Source organism: Penicillium antarcticum (assembly GCF_028974205.1).
Source record: "Penicillium antarcticum strain IBT 31339 chromosome Unknown utg000002l_segment0_segment0, whole genome shotgun sequence".
Lineage (NCBI taxonomy): Eukaryota > Fungi > Ascomycota > Eurotiomycetes > Eurotiales > Aspergillaceae > Penicillium > Penicillium antarcticum.
In genome coordinates this window covers 2,599,092-2,614,108 of record NW_026695300.1, presented here as the reverse complement: position 1 = coordinate 2,614,108, position 15,017 = coordinate 2,599,092, and the positions used below count along the sequence as shown (strand labels likewise).

At 48.8% G+C, this 15,017-nt stretch overlaps 4 protein-coding genes across 4 annotated transcripts; 1 reads left to right on the top strand and 3 right to left on the bottom strand.

Moving 5' to 3' along the window:
* Nucleotides 1-1,431: 1,431 nt before the first annotated feature.
* On the top strand, nucleotides 1,432-2,601 carry N7508_001962 (zinc-dependent alcohol dehydrogenase; the record flags this gene model as incomplete). Its single annotated transcript, XM_058460028.1, has 3 exons — nucleotides 1,432-2,088; nucleotides 2,146-2,500; nucleotides 2,555-2,601. The coding sequence occupies 3 exons, from the start codon at nucleotides 1,432-1,434 to the stop codon at nucleotides 2,599-2,601; spliced, it is 1,059 nt and encodes a 352-aa protein (XP_058323560.1).
* A 1,417-nt stretch (nucleotides 2,602-4,018) lies between these two features.
* On the bottom strand, nucleotides 4,019-6,100 carry N7508_001961 (putative GABA permease; the record flags this gene model as incomplete). Its single annotated transcript, XM_058460027.1, has 8 exons — nucleotides 4,019-4,179; nucleotides 4,239-4,632; nucleotides 4,699-4,785; nucleotides 4,844-5,376; nucleotides 5,428-5,575; nucleotides 5,637-5,683; nucleotides 5,804-5,938; nucleotides 6,001-6,100. The coding sequence occupies 8 exons, from the start codon at nucleotides 6,098-6,100 to the stop codon at nucleotides 4,019-4,021; spliced, it is 1,605 nt and encodes a 534-aa protein (XP_058323559.1).
* A 2,919-nt stretch (nucleotides 6,101-9,019) lies between these two features.
* Nucleotides 9,020-11,364, bottom strand: N7508_001960 (bifunctional K:H/Na:H antiporter NHX1; the record flags this gene model as incomplete). The annotated part of the gene is made up of 4 exons (XM_058460026.1): nucleotides 9,020-10,875; nucleotides 10,947-11,096; nucleotides 11,207-11,236; nucleotides 11,322-11,364. 4 exons carry the CDS (start codon nucleotides 11,362-11,364, stop codon nucleotides 9,020-9,022), a joined length of 2,079 nt encoding a protein of 692 aa, XP_058323558.1.
* Nucleotides 11,365-11,835: 471 nt separating this feature from the next.
* N7508_001959 (putative sucrose transporter) lies at nucleotides 11,836-13,919 on the bottom strand (the record flags this gene model as incomplete). The annotated part of the gene is made up of 4 exons (XM_058460025.1): nucleotides 11,836-13,166; nucleotides 13,224-13,545; nucleotides 13,617-13,656; nucleotides 13,741-13,919. 4 exons carry the CDS (start codon nucleotides 13,917-13,919, stop codon nucleotides 11,836-11,838), a joined length of 1,872 nt encoding a protein of 623 aa, XP_058323557.1.
* Nucleotides 13,920-15,017: the final 1,098 nt, after the last annotated feature.

The following is a 15,017-nucleotide window of genomic DNA, read 5'->3' as shown; positions in this document are numbered from 1 at the left end:
GATCTCAGTTCCGAGTCCATACAAACACACTTAAGCTCGGAGGTGGAGAGGAGGAGGTGGTGGTAATGCACAGACATACGACACCTTGACCACTTGAATTCCGTTCAGAAGCTAACGGCGGTAATGGTTTAGCTAGTCAGGTATTGCCATCTCGAAATATGCCTCCGAGAAATGAGATCGTGAGATTCGGGTGTCTTATCATTTGCGCGATTATTAGGCCACACCAACTCCCAATTTTAGTCCCTTTTGTAGCTACAGTGTAGTCCAATTCGAAGGAGTCAAGGACACCGACGCTATCAGGGTCAGAATAAATATCTAACTGTTATCTCTAGCAACCTATCCTAATTATATTCCGGCTATATATACCTGGTACAGCATCTGTCTCAGCAGGGGCAGATGGCATGCATGATTTGTACTCAAGTTACAATAGCTCCAAGATAGAGCATCACCTAAGTAGACACAGAGACACACCTAAAATTCAGCCAAACCCCCCGAGTCCGACATGTCTGCATGCCATCAGCCCAGATCGGATCCACAGTCATAAGATCGCGATTCCCCCAAGGTGTTCGCACACCAAGGTAATGGGAATATATCTATCGTCTGATTCCCCTTCAAATGATAATCCACCTCCTAATACCACAAAATCGAGCTCCTAATTACCCCTTGAGCATGAAACACAGTGGCGATCCTGGTACTTATGCCCGGTGGTGACGTCTTCCACTCCGCCCCAGCATAACATGGGCGTAAAGTAGGTCAATCGGATCCGGCGCAGTCAAATCATATCCAAACGTCCATTCGGTCCTCTTTCCAGATCAGGTTTTTTTAAGTATCAAAAGGAGGGGCTGTAGGCGCTGCACTAAGTCCCTGTGGCCTGCAGGTGAGACCGGGGTCTGTGGTATGGAGGAATATGGAGTGGCTGACATCTTTCTCTCCGACCGATGCCGATACTGTGGAATGAATCCGAGTGATTAACCCTGTCAATCCCCGATGAAGCTCTATTGTGCGAGGTCTAGGCGGCTGGGCGTGATCAGGGAGGAAGGGTGCGTATACAAACGGATGCGGATGGACTAGCTAGGTAAGTAAGTGAGTAGATGATACCCACACAGAAGGACAGGCACTGATTCCACTGATCCAGGGTAGTTATTGTCGGAAAACCGGCTCACTCGATCGGATGCTGTTGAAGCCGGGAAAATATCATGGTCATGGTCAGGCAATGTGGCTTGTCATAGATTGGCATGTTGTATAAGAACTTCTCTGTCCCCTCTGTCCCTCTGTATATCATTATCTTTCCTATCGTTACAGTTATCCTCACTTATTAACGTACACACTTGAACTCCCAATTCTTCTCCCACTTCTTTCATTTCCACATCCTCCTCATTTACTCTTCACGTCATCACACTCCACCTATAATCAATATCACCAACCGTCACAATGTCACCAACCATCCCCAAGATGCAGTGGGCCCAAGTCGTCGAACAAAAGGGCGGTCCACCAGTCTACAAACAAATCCCCGTCCCAAAGCCCGGCCCCGATGAAGTCCTCATAAAAGTCCGCTACAGCGGCGTCTGCCATACAGACCTACACGCTATGAATGGCGACTGGCCACTGCCCCTCAAGCAGCCCTTGGTAGGCGGCCACGAAGGCGCAGGCATCGTCGTCGCCAAAGGTGAATTGGCCCAGGGCATCGATATCGGCGACCGTGCGGGTATCAAGTGGTTGAATGGATCGTGCTTGGCATGCGAGTTCTGCAAGACATCTGACGAGCCTCTCTGTCCTGATGCTCAGCTGTCTGGATACACGGTCGACGGTACCTTCCAGCAGTATGCTATTGGCAAGGCGGCTCACGTGTGCAAGTTGCCGAAGGAGGTTGCCCTTGATGCTGTTGCGCCTATTCTTTGTGCTGGTGTTACTGTTTACAAGGGTCTTAAGGAGTCTGGTGCGAGGCCTGGTCAGACTGTTGCTATTGTTGGTGCTGGTGGGGGTCTTGGTTCGTTGGCTCAGCAGTATGCCAAGGCTATGGGATTGCGCGTTGTTGCCATTGATGGCGGTGATGAGAAGCGTGCTATGTGTGAGGAGCTTGGTGCTGAGGTATGACATCTTTCTTTGAGCCTCTTTGGTGCGAGTTTGAGCTAATGAGTTTTCTAGGCCTACATTGATTTCACCAAGTCCAAGGATCTCGTCGAAGATGTCAAGGCCGCTACACCCGGAGGTCTGGGTGCCCATGCTGTGCTCCTTCTTGCTGTCTCGGAGAAGCCTTTCCAACAGGCGGTCGACTATGCCCGTTCCCGTGGCTCGATCGTTGCTATCGGCTTGCCAGCCAATGCTTTCCTCAAGGCTCCCGTTTTCACCACCGTTGTCAAGATGATCAACATCAAGGGCAGCTACGTCGGCAACCGCCAGGATGGCGTCGAGGCTGTTGACTTCTTTGCGCGTGGCTTGATCAAGGCCCCATACAAGACTGTTCCTCTGAAGGAATTGCCAGAGGTTTTCAAGCTCATGGGTATGTTCAAATACCCCTACTATATTTTATTGCAGATACTGATCAGTTCTACAGAGCAAGGGAAGATTGCTGGCCGTTATGTCCTCGAGATCCCGGAATAGTTTCATTGCCTTGCACAGAGGCTTTGCGTTAGAACATGACGTTTGCTGTGATCGATGACAGCGTTGGACTCGATCTAGCAATCCAACTGGTCATACACGGCGCGAGGTTCTACTTCTGAGTTATCTTTTCGAGCCCAGATATCCAACTGGTGCTCTGAAGAATGTTTTATGACGCTGGTTACCTTTTTGCTATCTATCTATTGTGCCAGTGAAGCGTAAATGCTTAATAAGTTGCATCTATTTTATCCTCCATTCCACCCAACTCTGTTGAACAGCCGTGTGTATAGTAAATTCGAGGAAGTATTGCCCCAGAAAATATAATCACTTATTAGGGATCGTAACCCCTTTATCAGTGACTTGGATAATTCTCAACATTCCCATTAATAGGGCTGGATAACTCGAGGCAGAGTGTAATTTGGCCCGAATTATCAGGCAGTAACAGTGGGTCCCTCCAGCCTGATATACCAGGCACACATTCAGGCACGAACATGCCTAATCAGGGCAGACATCTCCCATCTATCAACACTTTAAGGAACGAATAAAATGCCCCCTCCCTGATAGCCTAGTGGTCAAACGCGACGACTATTACAATTTTGAGCCATCACACTGTAAATCGAGGTTGTGGGTGAATTCGGGCTTGCCACCGTTGTGGCAGATGCAGGATTGGCCTACCTGTCTGAGGTGCTGCTGAAACCTGCCCCTGTAGGGGGTGCTTCTTTTTTATGTTTCAACGATTCCTTTTGGTCATCACAACCCTGGTCAGATTGAGAGGACTCACTGTCATGACGACCTAGAGCTAAGTTGATCCTGTCAAGTTGATATCATTCTCCCCACTGTCGACTTGATCCTCTCATATCAGTCTGCTTATGAGGTCTGGATCAAAGTCAACAAACTTCCCTCTCGGTACCTGAAGGTACAAGGCCCCTGCTCAGTTTATTCCTCACAAAAGCGGAGGAGGCCAAACAAACTGTCCCCCCTAAGCCTCTGAGAAGAGCCGTGCAGAGTTCACGAGACCGTTGAGGGTAAGCATAAACATTTAATTTTGAATGGACAGACTATAAAATCTCCCTGTCAGAGACTCCTGGTGAGCCAGTCCACTTTCGGTCACACAGAATCGAGCATTCTCTTTGATCACTTGCAACACTCCCAGACCGACTTGGACAGGCAAGACATCAAACACAGTTCACCTGATATCAACGGTGGCTTGTGCTTCAAAATCTTGATCGGTAGCAATGAGCCGGGGCTTCAATGTGTGGTGACCTTTTGGCCTTTACCCCCGGTACTTGTTTAAGCTTCTAGCCAGATGTCGGCTGAATTAAGGCAGAAGAATATCTGCGACACTCTACCCGGTTCGCATTTGTGATGAAATATTTGTGTTGCTGCAGGTGAAAATGAAAGCATATCTCCTGACTTGTTGCTATTTAGTATCCATATCTACATGGGTAGCCATACTCTCATCCTCAGGACTAACGGTAGTCTGCGGTCCCTTATATGTCTTCCTGGCATAAACATAGTAATAAAGTAAAGCCAACCCCCAAAGCGAGCCATTAATAACGACCGTATAGTTCATAGTCGAAGCTAAATGAGCGAGTCAGCAGAACATTCCTACATCAACCAAAAGCAGGAACAAAACTCACCTGAAGGATTCGGGCCCTCGGTAGGAATCATACAGAGCACAATAGCAAAGACCATGTAAATGACCGCAATCCAGCCGATAGGTTTGCTGAGATACTTGCCCGTATAGAATTCACCCGGAACAAAGCTCTCATTGCCCCAAAGCAAGCGACACAGGATAGGCGTTAGCCAGGCGAGGTCGTTGCCAGCTACGGCGAGGGAGAAGAGTGCGCTTGCGGCAGCCTCGTCGATTAGAGAGAGGAGACCGATGATGATCGATGCGGCGACTACGCCGCAGACCATTCGGACGGGCTGATAACGCATTAGGCGGTGTTGACTTACTTTTCGGAAGTACTCAGAGAAGGGGAGGGCGCCATCACGGGAAAAGGCCCAGCTTTGCCGGGATGCGGCTAGGACCTGTGATCTATTAGTCGGCTGCAAAACTTTGTGTTGTGGTAAACTGTCGGGGCTGTAGGGACTTACGATACTCAGTCCCATGAAGAATTGGACGATCATGTTCACGGCCATGAATCCTAGGGCACCGTTCTTGCCGAGGGCGTCATAGTAGATCTAGACAGAATGATTAGTGAGTTGTTTTTGAGAGGACATGAACAGAGAGAAAGCACACCTGAGCCATAGGCTGACCAAACTTCGAGCCCAAAATACCTTCGATATCCTTATTCATCGAAGAAGCAATAACAGCCAACGAAACAAACCCGAGAATACCACACAGCCCAGACGAACCGATTATACCCAATGGCACAGCACGGGCAGCATGAGTCGCTTCTTCACTCATATGCACGCATGAATCAAACGCACCAATAGTCCAGATGGGGGACAGCCACGCCAACATGAAAGCCCAGCCTGTGGGCCAGGTAGTATAGTTCTCGATCCCACCGAAGACATAAGAGCCGGAGTTCACGGGTGGACTGTTCTGAGACTTTCCGATTGGCAGGGCGATAACAGTAGCGACAACTAGAGCGATGTTGAGGAAGATGCACACGGATTGGATCCTGGGCATTGCCCGCCCAAAGAAAATAGCGACGAAGCCGTGCGCGCCGACTGTTGCGACGTATGTGCCGTAGATGACTGGCCTTGTGGCTGTCCAGTTGCCGTCTCGGGCGATGGAAATCATCGAGAGGAGCATATTTGCGAACCCGTCTGGTGGTAGTTAGTGAAGGGCACTTGAAAGAAAAGAAGGGTTTCGCTGACAATCGATCGAGCAGATTCCTCCTACCAAGCCGAGGGTGTTGCTATATCCAACCAGAAAACTGAGTGGGTTCTTCCATTTCTTCTCTGCGTAGTAATGTGTCCAGAAGTAGAGACCTCCGGCCGTGGGCATGGCAGATGCCATGTCGGCCTTTGAAATCTTGTCAGAATTGGGGAATTCTTCAGAGCTGTATAGAACAAGCAAAACATACCATTGCCAAACTGACAATAAAGATGAAGACACTTGCTGCCAGCCATCCTGTCACAAAGTTTGAGTGTCACGGAAGCTACATAGTTCGAAATGGAATACATACCCTAAAAATCTGTAAGCGGGCCATCAACCAATTGATGGAGTGTATATTACTTACCCAAACCATACCAACGGGACCGGCCGGCATAGAAAATGACAAAGTCGAAGCAATAGAAGGCAAAAGACCCATGATACTAAACGCTACAGCAAAAATTTGAAGGGTTGAGTAATGGCGTCGCAATTCCTGCTTATACCCCAGAGTTGCTGTCGGACAATTAGTCTCAATAACATCATCATTTTCCAGCAAAGAGGTAGTCATGACATACCCAATAGCTCCATATCCCCAGCCTGCGGCTTCGAGTCACGCCCCGTAACCACCGAAGCAGCTTTCTTGTGGGACATGACTTTCTCTAGCATATCTGCCATGATTGCGATAATTGACGTTTCTAGGTAGAAACACACAAATGAATGGTCGAAACAAGGGGCGGAGAGGATGACGAAAACGAAGGAACACTCATGTGACACAAGAGGTATGCTCTATATTATCTCACTAAGATAAGATGGAAGAAAAGTAAGCATCAGAAGAAGTGAGATGAAAAGATTCAAGCTAGAGCCCGCGCGACAGCCCAGCTTATAATACTACTTATACGCAATACCCGTGCGCAAACAACGAACGAGGAATGCGAACAAGCTTCTAGCCACCTTCCATATTGACAGGCTATGAAACGATCAGCTATCTAACCTACCTATCTGGGATAACTGAGGGGTACATGTACAACGACATGTGCTGCACAATACGGAACCAGAACTTTACCGGTGTTTTGATAACCCCCGGACCATGCGTATGTTAAGCCTACCTTCGTGCTAAGAAAGTGGATTTCTTGCACTTCTTAGCGGGACCTTTCCGATTTAGTGCCTTGCCGCTTTTGGCTCAATCAGGCATGAAGTGTACGTATTATAGATACTGGTAATACAGATACTTTGCTTTTCCTAGCAAGGTAAGATGTGTCCATTCAATTATAAAGGTGGCGTAGATCTCGATGTTTACTCTTTGGTACATATAATGAGTCTAGCCTTCCGTGTCTATAATTGATGCCTTGCAGTTTGTTCAAAGCTAGAAGATAGCGGTGAATATCCTGTCTGTTCATAGCTCTTCTGGCTAGAGTGTGGTATTGTTGTGGCTCCACTAGGCCTCTGTTCCAAAGCCAACAGAAATCCTGCCTCTGTTGTATCTAGAGCACAGACCTTTAACTGATGCCATGATGGTCATCGCAATAAGCTTATCAGCTATCCAAATTGAAGCGTAGCAGATATGAGGCCAATCATATGCAGGTGGTCACCGCTCGGCTCTCACCTACGGATAATCCCTATCCCTTCTTCTTCTTTAACTTTTCTATCACGTCGCTCACTCTACGCACCATGGATCATTTACTCAGAAAAATCGGAGACTTCGGCGGATTTTGTGAATATTCATGGGGTGGATATTAACATAACGCACATGGCATAGGTATTCTGTGTTCGCGACAAGCGCATCATCGTGAAGAAGGCAAAGCTGCGAAATGAGATTCGTCCGACAGTATACCGTTTCGGACTTGAGGAGCCTCGGCTTGGTCTTCCAAAATTAGCCATTGTCATGCAACAGAAACGCGAACAGGAGGATGAGTTTGACAATGAGATCATTGCATATAAGAGACAGGAGCAATTTCAAGGAACACTATTTCCAAGTTTGTTCGGCCAGGGCTTTCTCAAGGGATGTCCGGCTTTAATACTCTCAAGGGTCGAAGGGCTTACTTTGCGAAATCGCTGAAAGCGTTGAATCATTGAATCAGAGTTTGAGAGCAAACCCTACAAACTCTGCCTGAGAAGGCTTTCATGGAGCTATACGAGCACGTAGCTGAGCATTACGATCCAAATCTAGGCGACTTCTTGTTCTGCAACAATGCACAAGTGGTGATTATCGATCTAGAAGAAGTCGAATTCCCTAGTAGACAGCGACCTGGGTAACGCAGCGTTCATCGGGGCAACGTGGGACACCTGATGAGCAGAGTCAGAGATGTGAGATAACCGAATCCCCCTCCGTCACCACCATTATTTTCTATGCCTTGTAACGTGGACGACAATGTCAATGGCGACCCAAAGAGTACCGGGAGTACTGGTCCGTGCTACTTGGGGGGAAACAAAATCAGCCTACCCCAGAGAGCAAGCCTATTAAGTCAATTGTTTCTCTATAGGGAATGACCTTCTTCTTCTTCCTTTCTCCTCCGTATGACGTTTCTGGGGCGGGTCAGCTGTGGCGAACACGGGAAACCAGGTCCTGTCACGTTATGAAAAGAAACAAGCATAAAGAAAGGTGTGGGAGTGTGGCATTGTGAAAGTCTTATATGTGAGCTTCAATAGAAAAGAAAAGAGTGCAAGCCTAAGCGCCCTTATAACAGCAGTGACAACTACCTAAAGAGGAAATACCCACCCGGCAGAGTAAATACGGTATGTAGCATGATTAAGGTACGACTACAACGGCGGACGTTGTACTGTATTGTAAGATAATTGAACTAGATTTCATCTTTATGACTATATTCTCCTCAGACTGTCATTCCAATAGATACCAAATGAAACCCTACAAGTCCGTAATTTTCACAGCGCGGGATTTACACCGACAAGCTGCAGTGTGTCCATTGGAGTCATGGATAAAGTGGCTGAACAAACACGGTACGGGCGCAAGGATGCCCCAAACAAGAATGGCGCCACACAAATACAAGCAGGTACTCTGATCTCAAGCTAGAGATAGCAGAGGAGGATCCGAGTGGTCGATAAGGCCCGACAATTGGAGATGTTGGAGAAAGGGGCGAGGTTCTGCTTATCTCCCGGAACATTGGGTTACGTGATATTTTTGTATCTGATACGGAGATATGCGTATGGGTATCTTAGATCTGACCTGATCTGATCTGATTCTCTATTAATTGCATTTAGGCGTTGAGTCGGTGGGTAATTGGAAGGTTGTGTCCGAGGTTGAGACATCCCCGGGGGATATATGGGGTAGGCTAAAGTGCGGAGTTAAACTCTGTGATTCATTCACCTTCTATACTGTTACTCTCTAGAAGTGAAGATATATCAATGAATTGCGCAAGTGTAATGTCTTCTTAAGCTACATATTGCTGCTATGATACAGTCCAAACCGCGGACAGTAGAAAAAACCAAGAACAAAAACAAAGACAGAAAAGAAAAGAACGTTCCTTCATGAGAATGCAGACCCAAACAAAAAAGGCTAAATATACATCCAGATCGAAGCAACATGAAAGGACCCGTCGTCCCAAGGTATAAAGCTCAAACTCAAACTCAAACTCAAACTTAGACCGCTCCAGGGCCAGGACCTTTATGGTTCGACTGATCCAGCAACAACGTAGGCTTGATGTAATCCTCGTCGAGCTGACGGAACCAAGCTGCATGGTCGCCGGATGCACCACCAGACCATAGATCCCGCAGTGCCTCGCGGGCAGTGAGACCTGGGGCCTGTCGGGAAGGCGAGACACTGGTAGAGGCTGCGTGGGGGGATGGGCCGTGCGGCGAGTTTGAAGGCTGGGAGGCTGATCGTCGAAGACGGGAGGCGGCCTCTGCGGCGGGTGGGAGGTCGTCGTCGGAGACCTCGAACTCGTCTGGGTCGACGGGGTGGTTGGAGCGGCTGGTGCCGGAGGGTGGCAGGCCGAATTCATCATCGCTGCCCGGGCCAGCGGCATCGCCGTCGAGTAGAGTTGCGGCGGAGGAGCGGTCGCGCCAGGATTGGTCTTTGTTGCTGTATGCCGCGGAGTACATGCGCGTATGAGAGTGTGGTGGGCTTGGGCGGCGGTTGTTGCCGCTTGAGTAGCTGTCGGCTCGCTCCCCGAGACCAGCGCGTGGAGCTGCAGGTGTGACACCGTCCATTGGGATGACGGAGTCGGCGCGGCGTGGGGTGTAGCCCAATCCTGTACCGGAGCGCTTGTAGTAGGTTCCTCCGTGAGTGACCTCAATGTCGAATTCGTCGTCTGAGTCAAGCTCCTCCACCACACCGGTTCGGATGCCGAGGATCTCTAGCATGCGTGCCGTGGTTCCACCGAAAATGATGACAGTCAGCACGACGACAACTAAGACGGTGGCTCGAAGTGCTGGGGCATTCACGCCTGAGAGACCAGCTGCTAGCGCAACACCGACGGCTCCACGCAATCCAGCCCAGAAGAGCATAGCTTGGTAGGCAAATGGCAGCTCATCTGCAACCTCGACACCACGGCGACGTGCCCGATAACGAAGGAACCAATTGATAGCCTTGGAAAGCGGGAAAACGGCCAGGTAACGTGCGAGACAGATACCAAAGACGGATACCAAGATGAACAACGGGTTGAACTGGAGGTTAGCCTCAACGAAAAGGTCAAGACCGAGGTAAATGAAGATAAAGTTCTCGGACAGCTGAGCCATAACCTGGAACAGGTATTTCGTGGTCAACTGTGTGCGACGCGACATGTTATAGTAAGCATAATGCTTGAGCGTAATGCCACAGAACAAAAGCGAGACAATGCCGGACAAATGCACGCCATTGGAAAAGAAATAACTGGCATAAGCAATGAGAATGATAAGACAGCTCTCGATCTTAGGCATGCGCCGCACGAGAGTGTACTTGAGACCCAGCGCGGTTGCAATTCCAACCAGCATGCCAACCAGCATACTACCAAAGAACACAAGCAAGAAAAGGCCAATGGCCTCAAAGAGGTTGAGGAAAGTCAAAGAGCCGGCCTCACTCTCAGCGTACTTTTGTGCTGTCTCGAACAACACAATGGCAATTGCATCGTTCAAGATCGACTCGCCGAAAATGATGGTGTAAAGCTTCGGCTCGACCTTGTACAGGTTGAAAATAGCCAAAATGGTAACGGGGTCCGTAGCGGAGAGAGTCGCGCCAACCGATATGGCCTCAACAAACGAAATGTTCAGCCCATTCAGCGGGATCCGTGTCCAAAGGTACAGAACCAGACCGAGCACGATGGCCGAGATAAAAGTACCAGCGAAAGCAAATGTAAGTATAGTACCGATATGCCGGAAAAAGTTCGCTTGATGAAGTTCGTATCCGGAGGCGAGGATAATCGGAGGAAGGAGGAGGTTAAAGAAGAATTGGTAATCGAAAGCGACGCTGTCTTGAAGGGTCGACTGCGTTAATCTGATAATCAAGCCGACAAACATGCCTAGCAATTGTCAGCATTAGATCCTCAATCCAATTCGCACATTGCGCACTGCGCATCGAAGCCTTGCGTACCTGCAAAAATGGACAGAACCGTCTCATGGACAGCTTGAATCTTCTTCTGTTGGAGCATGTAGCTGGTAAAGAGAGCGAACATCAAGAGCATAATCATAATAAACAACGCCCAAGAGCTCGTAATCTCCTTGTTCCCTGCCTCGGGGGCATCTAAAATAGAAATCCATAGTTAAATCACCGCAGTTGTAATGGCGTTATACAGCGAGACGGAGGGGGATGGAACGATGAGAGGGGGGATTCAGGAAATCAGGCACGCGTACCATCGGGATCGGAGTCCTCAGCAGCTCTCCCTGTTAAAGTAAACATAATGTTAGCTAGATATCCTGATAGAGAAATAAAGCGCGGTGTTTAAGAGCGCCGATCAGAGGGACATACGTAGCAGGGCGTGGAGGGCATCGTTCATGAATTGGGTCGCCATGGCGGCGCCTTAGGAGGTATCGAGGACCAGCGCAGACTGGTAGTTCACTCTCACAGTGAGTTGTAGATGTGAGGAGCAGGCGCACATAATCCGAGTGGATGAGAGGTTGCGACGAGATGAGGTTGACACGCTGAGCTAAGTTCGGGGCTTTAAGTTGCAAACAGTTGGCATGCGGTATGGTATGGGACGGGACGGGACAGATTACAGGTGGTCAGGTTGGGCGGTAGGGCTGGGATACAGCGCCCGGAGATAAGGTATGTGTATTGTACTGTCATTGTAATACGACAATATAACACGTGGGCCAGCCGCGCAACTGCCAAGAAACAGGAAACAACCACCAAGGGGCTGAGAGTCCATACTTAGCAACATAACATCATATTATATGCCCTACAGACCCACATACTCTACCCCTTCCTCCTTGATGATGTAAAGCCGTATACTCCATGCAGTTCTAATGCATTCATATATCTATCAACGAAGTCTCCTCGTTAACCAAGCAGCCACCAGGGCAGCACACCCTCCAAACCGTAGCACCCACCCAACACTATCATCCCAAGGCTCCCCTCTAGGCTTCTGAGCCGCCTTAAAGATAGCACTGCAAACAAGACTTGACAGAATCTGCGGGAGTGAAACAGCCATGTTGTGCAGCCCAAGGACAATACCAGCCTGAGCTTCCTCGTGGTACTTAGAATGGCCGTGCTCAACGTCATGAGCAAGAGTGTCCTGATCACCATGCTCTTCAGTCCAATCATGAGCCTCGGAGGCTTGGTACTGGTGAATTATACCACTAGACGCACCAGGCTCATCGAAAGCCCGATCAACATGGCCATGACGTCGGGAAGGATCAATGCGAGCAACTTCAGCGGAGATGAGAGCGAAGGGGGCCCAGAGGGAAACGGCCCAGGGGATACCGACTAATCCGACAAATGCCGATCCGGCTTGGTGAGAGGAAATGAAAAAGGTGCTGAACATGCAAAGGGCGAATAGGAGGTGGGAAAGGAGCCAGACTTGTTTTAGGGTTAGGCCTGGTATTTGGAGACGTGAGAGCCAAGTCGGTTTGCCTTCTGCTTCGTAGCGTGGGGGTGTGTCGAGGAGTGGCTCGGTTGCAGTGCCTATCGGCATACCTGAAATTGATACTCTCCTGCTAGTCTGTTCTTCGTCTTCATTGTAGTCACCATCTAGAGAAGCCGGTTGCGAGGTTGTCTTTGGGGCGGGACTATATGTAGGCACCACGAAAAGAGGAAGCAGAGTGTTCGCGAGGAAAGAAATGATAGCATAGATCAGAAGAGCGAACGCACCCATCCGGGTAGCATCCTCCCAAGCCTGATCGATCTTCTCCTTAGAGAGATTGGGGTTCTCAGCGAAGATCGGGTTGACGTATAATTGCCCGATATAGGTCGTAGAGTAGAACAGAAACGGGAACCAGCCCACCCACGCAGCAACCTGAACCTCACAAACACGAGCAATCTGCGTTGGAAGACTGCGAATAGACTTGATGACCTGCCGGAAGAACGAAACGATCCCAAGCTTGTCTTCCACCGGCGGGTCGAGTCTCGGATCACGCTCTTTGATGTAGGCGCAGCTGATAGCGATAGTGACGCTCAAGAAGATTGAGGCTAGTACACAAAGAGCCTTGAACTGAGTATTTCCCAGGAACGGGATGATCTTGGGTAGATCTAGATAGCCGAAAATATACCCTAGGATATTTCCAACGCCGATCAACCGGCTTGCCCAGGCATTGGCCAATTCTTGTTGGTGTGCTGGACAATTGTCAACAATAAATGCCCGGATTGCAGCTTGCACTAGATAGGAAAACTGTCAGTCAATCACCAGCCAGGGGAGATTTCCATGGCACGTACCAGTAGCAATAGCAAAATCCAAACAATACATAAGAATCGTAGCCACGATATTAACAACAATCTTTGTCCCCTGTGACCCAGAATCCACGCCGAATATCGACAAGAATCCACCCACAATTTCTCTCACCCATGCCAGGGCTAGCAATGCGACTATAGTAGCAGCACAACCAACAACCATAAACGGTTTCCTCTTGCCCCATGAAATACGACAATTATCACTTCTAATGCCGATATATGGCTGCACCAGCCCACCCGTCAAGGGACCAGCGATCCAGACGAAGGCCAACAGGGCTTTGCTCATCCCGAGGGACAAGAGATATGGCTGTAACACTTAATCAGTGATTCAATTCAGGATAGTGAATCAATTCCGCATTTTGTATAAGGTATACCCACCGATCCATTAGACAATTCAACTGACCATACAACCTGAAGCCTGTGAAGTGACCAAAAGCATTAGCAATTCCGTATCTTGAACCCCAAAGAATCAAAAACAAATATAGACATATCCCAGACTTACCCCCCAATCGATAAAGTCAAAAGCAACATATACAGAACACCCTTAGACCCCTCATTATCAACGCCATTCAAGGGCCGCACATTATCATGTCCATCCCCACGCCCATCCCCAACCGGGGAAGAAGGCATAAGCGGAGATCCCTCGTCAACGGGGACAGGCCGACCATCGACCTCTCCCATTAGGTAGGAGGGCACTTGGTATGTTTATGTTTATTAGATATGGCTAGATTGTAGGCAGAACCGACGGTGAAGGCGTTACAGTACTCCGCAGTAAAAACAGGAACACCGTGAATCGGAGTTGAGGAACCGCGCACGGACACAATACCATATAAGAATTGACGAGCGAACAGTACTTCCAACCGCCGGGCGTGGGGAAATTGAAATGGTGGCTGAGTTTTTCAGATCAGATCAGATCAGGTTTGGCAGTCGTGTACTTAGGTCCGAGGTCTCTGCTCAGAGCTACTCGGCACAGTAGATGGATTGGTGGAGTGGAGTGGAGAAAGCGCTGTACTGTAACTCGGGGAAAAACCGCGGGTTACATGTAGCCAATATGGAGGTGAACACGCATGTCAAGTCTCAGCGCGAAGATGTGATGTGATAGTTAGATGGGCTTGTAGCCAGTCTGGCATGAAATGAAATGCGGTCGGCGATGAGCATCCTATCACGTCTTCAGGGTCGACGTCAGCGGCACGTGATGTTTCCACATATAGATGTACCCTGTACAAATAAATAAACAAAGTAGCAATACAGGTAAGGAGAATATCGTTTTCAAATTTTTAACATCCAATTCGAGTTCGTTACAATATGTCACTGTCTATATATGATATGATAAGTTGAACAAAAAAAAGCCGTAGCCGGAGTAAAAACACGAAACGGCCCTTCCCAATGTCCCAGCCTAGCCACTCTTCCCGGATAATGCCTGATAATCCAAGAGAAAAAGCTAAAGCATTCCCAATATTTCCATATTCCAATACCAATACCAAATTTATCCACCCAGGCATTGAGATGTCCGCATCACGACCTCTCGTGCCCGTTCCCGCCAGGCAGCTTGAGATGTAAGTGGCTGCCACTGTAACCCAATTCAACGTGCAAGGGGGTAGTAGAAAAGCCAACACCAAATATATACGGTGGTTGGTGGATCCTGTAGAGCATCCAATTGCGCGAATCCAACTCGCAAAGAAAAACAGCACAAATAGAAAAATGACAGAAGCAAAGCACAAAGACAGAGGCTGTACACGAATCGCAGTATGTGCAAGGCCGCATTGGTCGATGTGACAA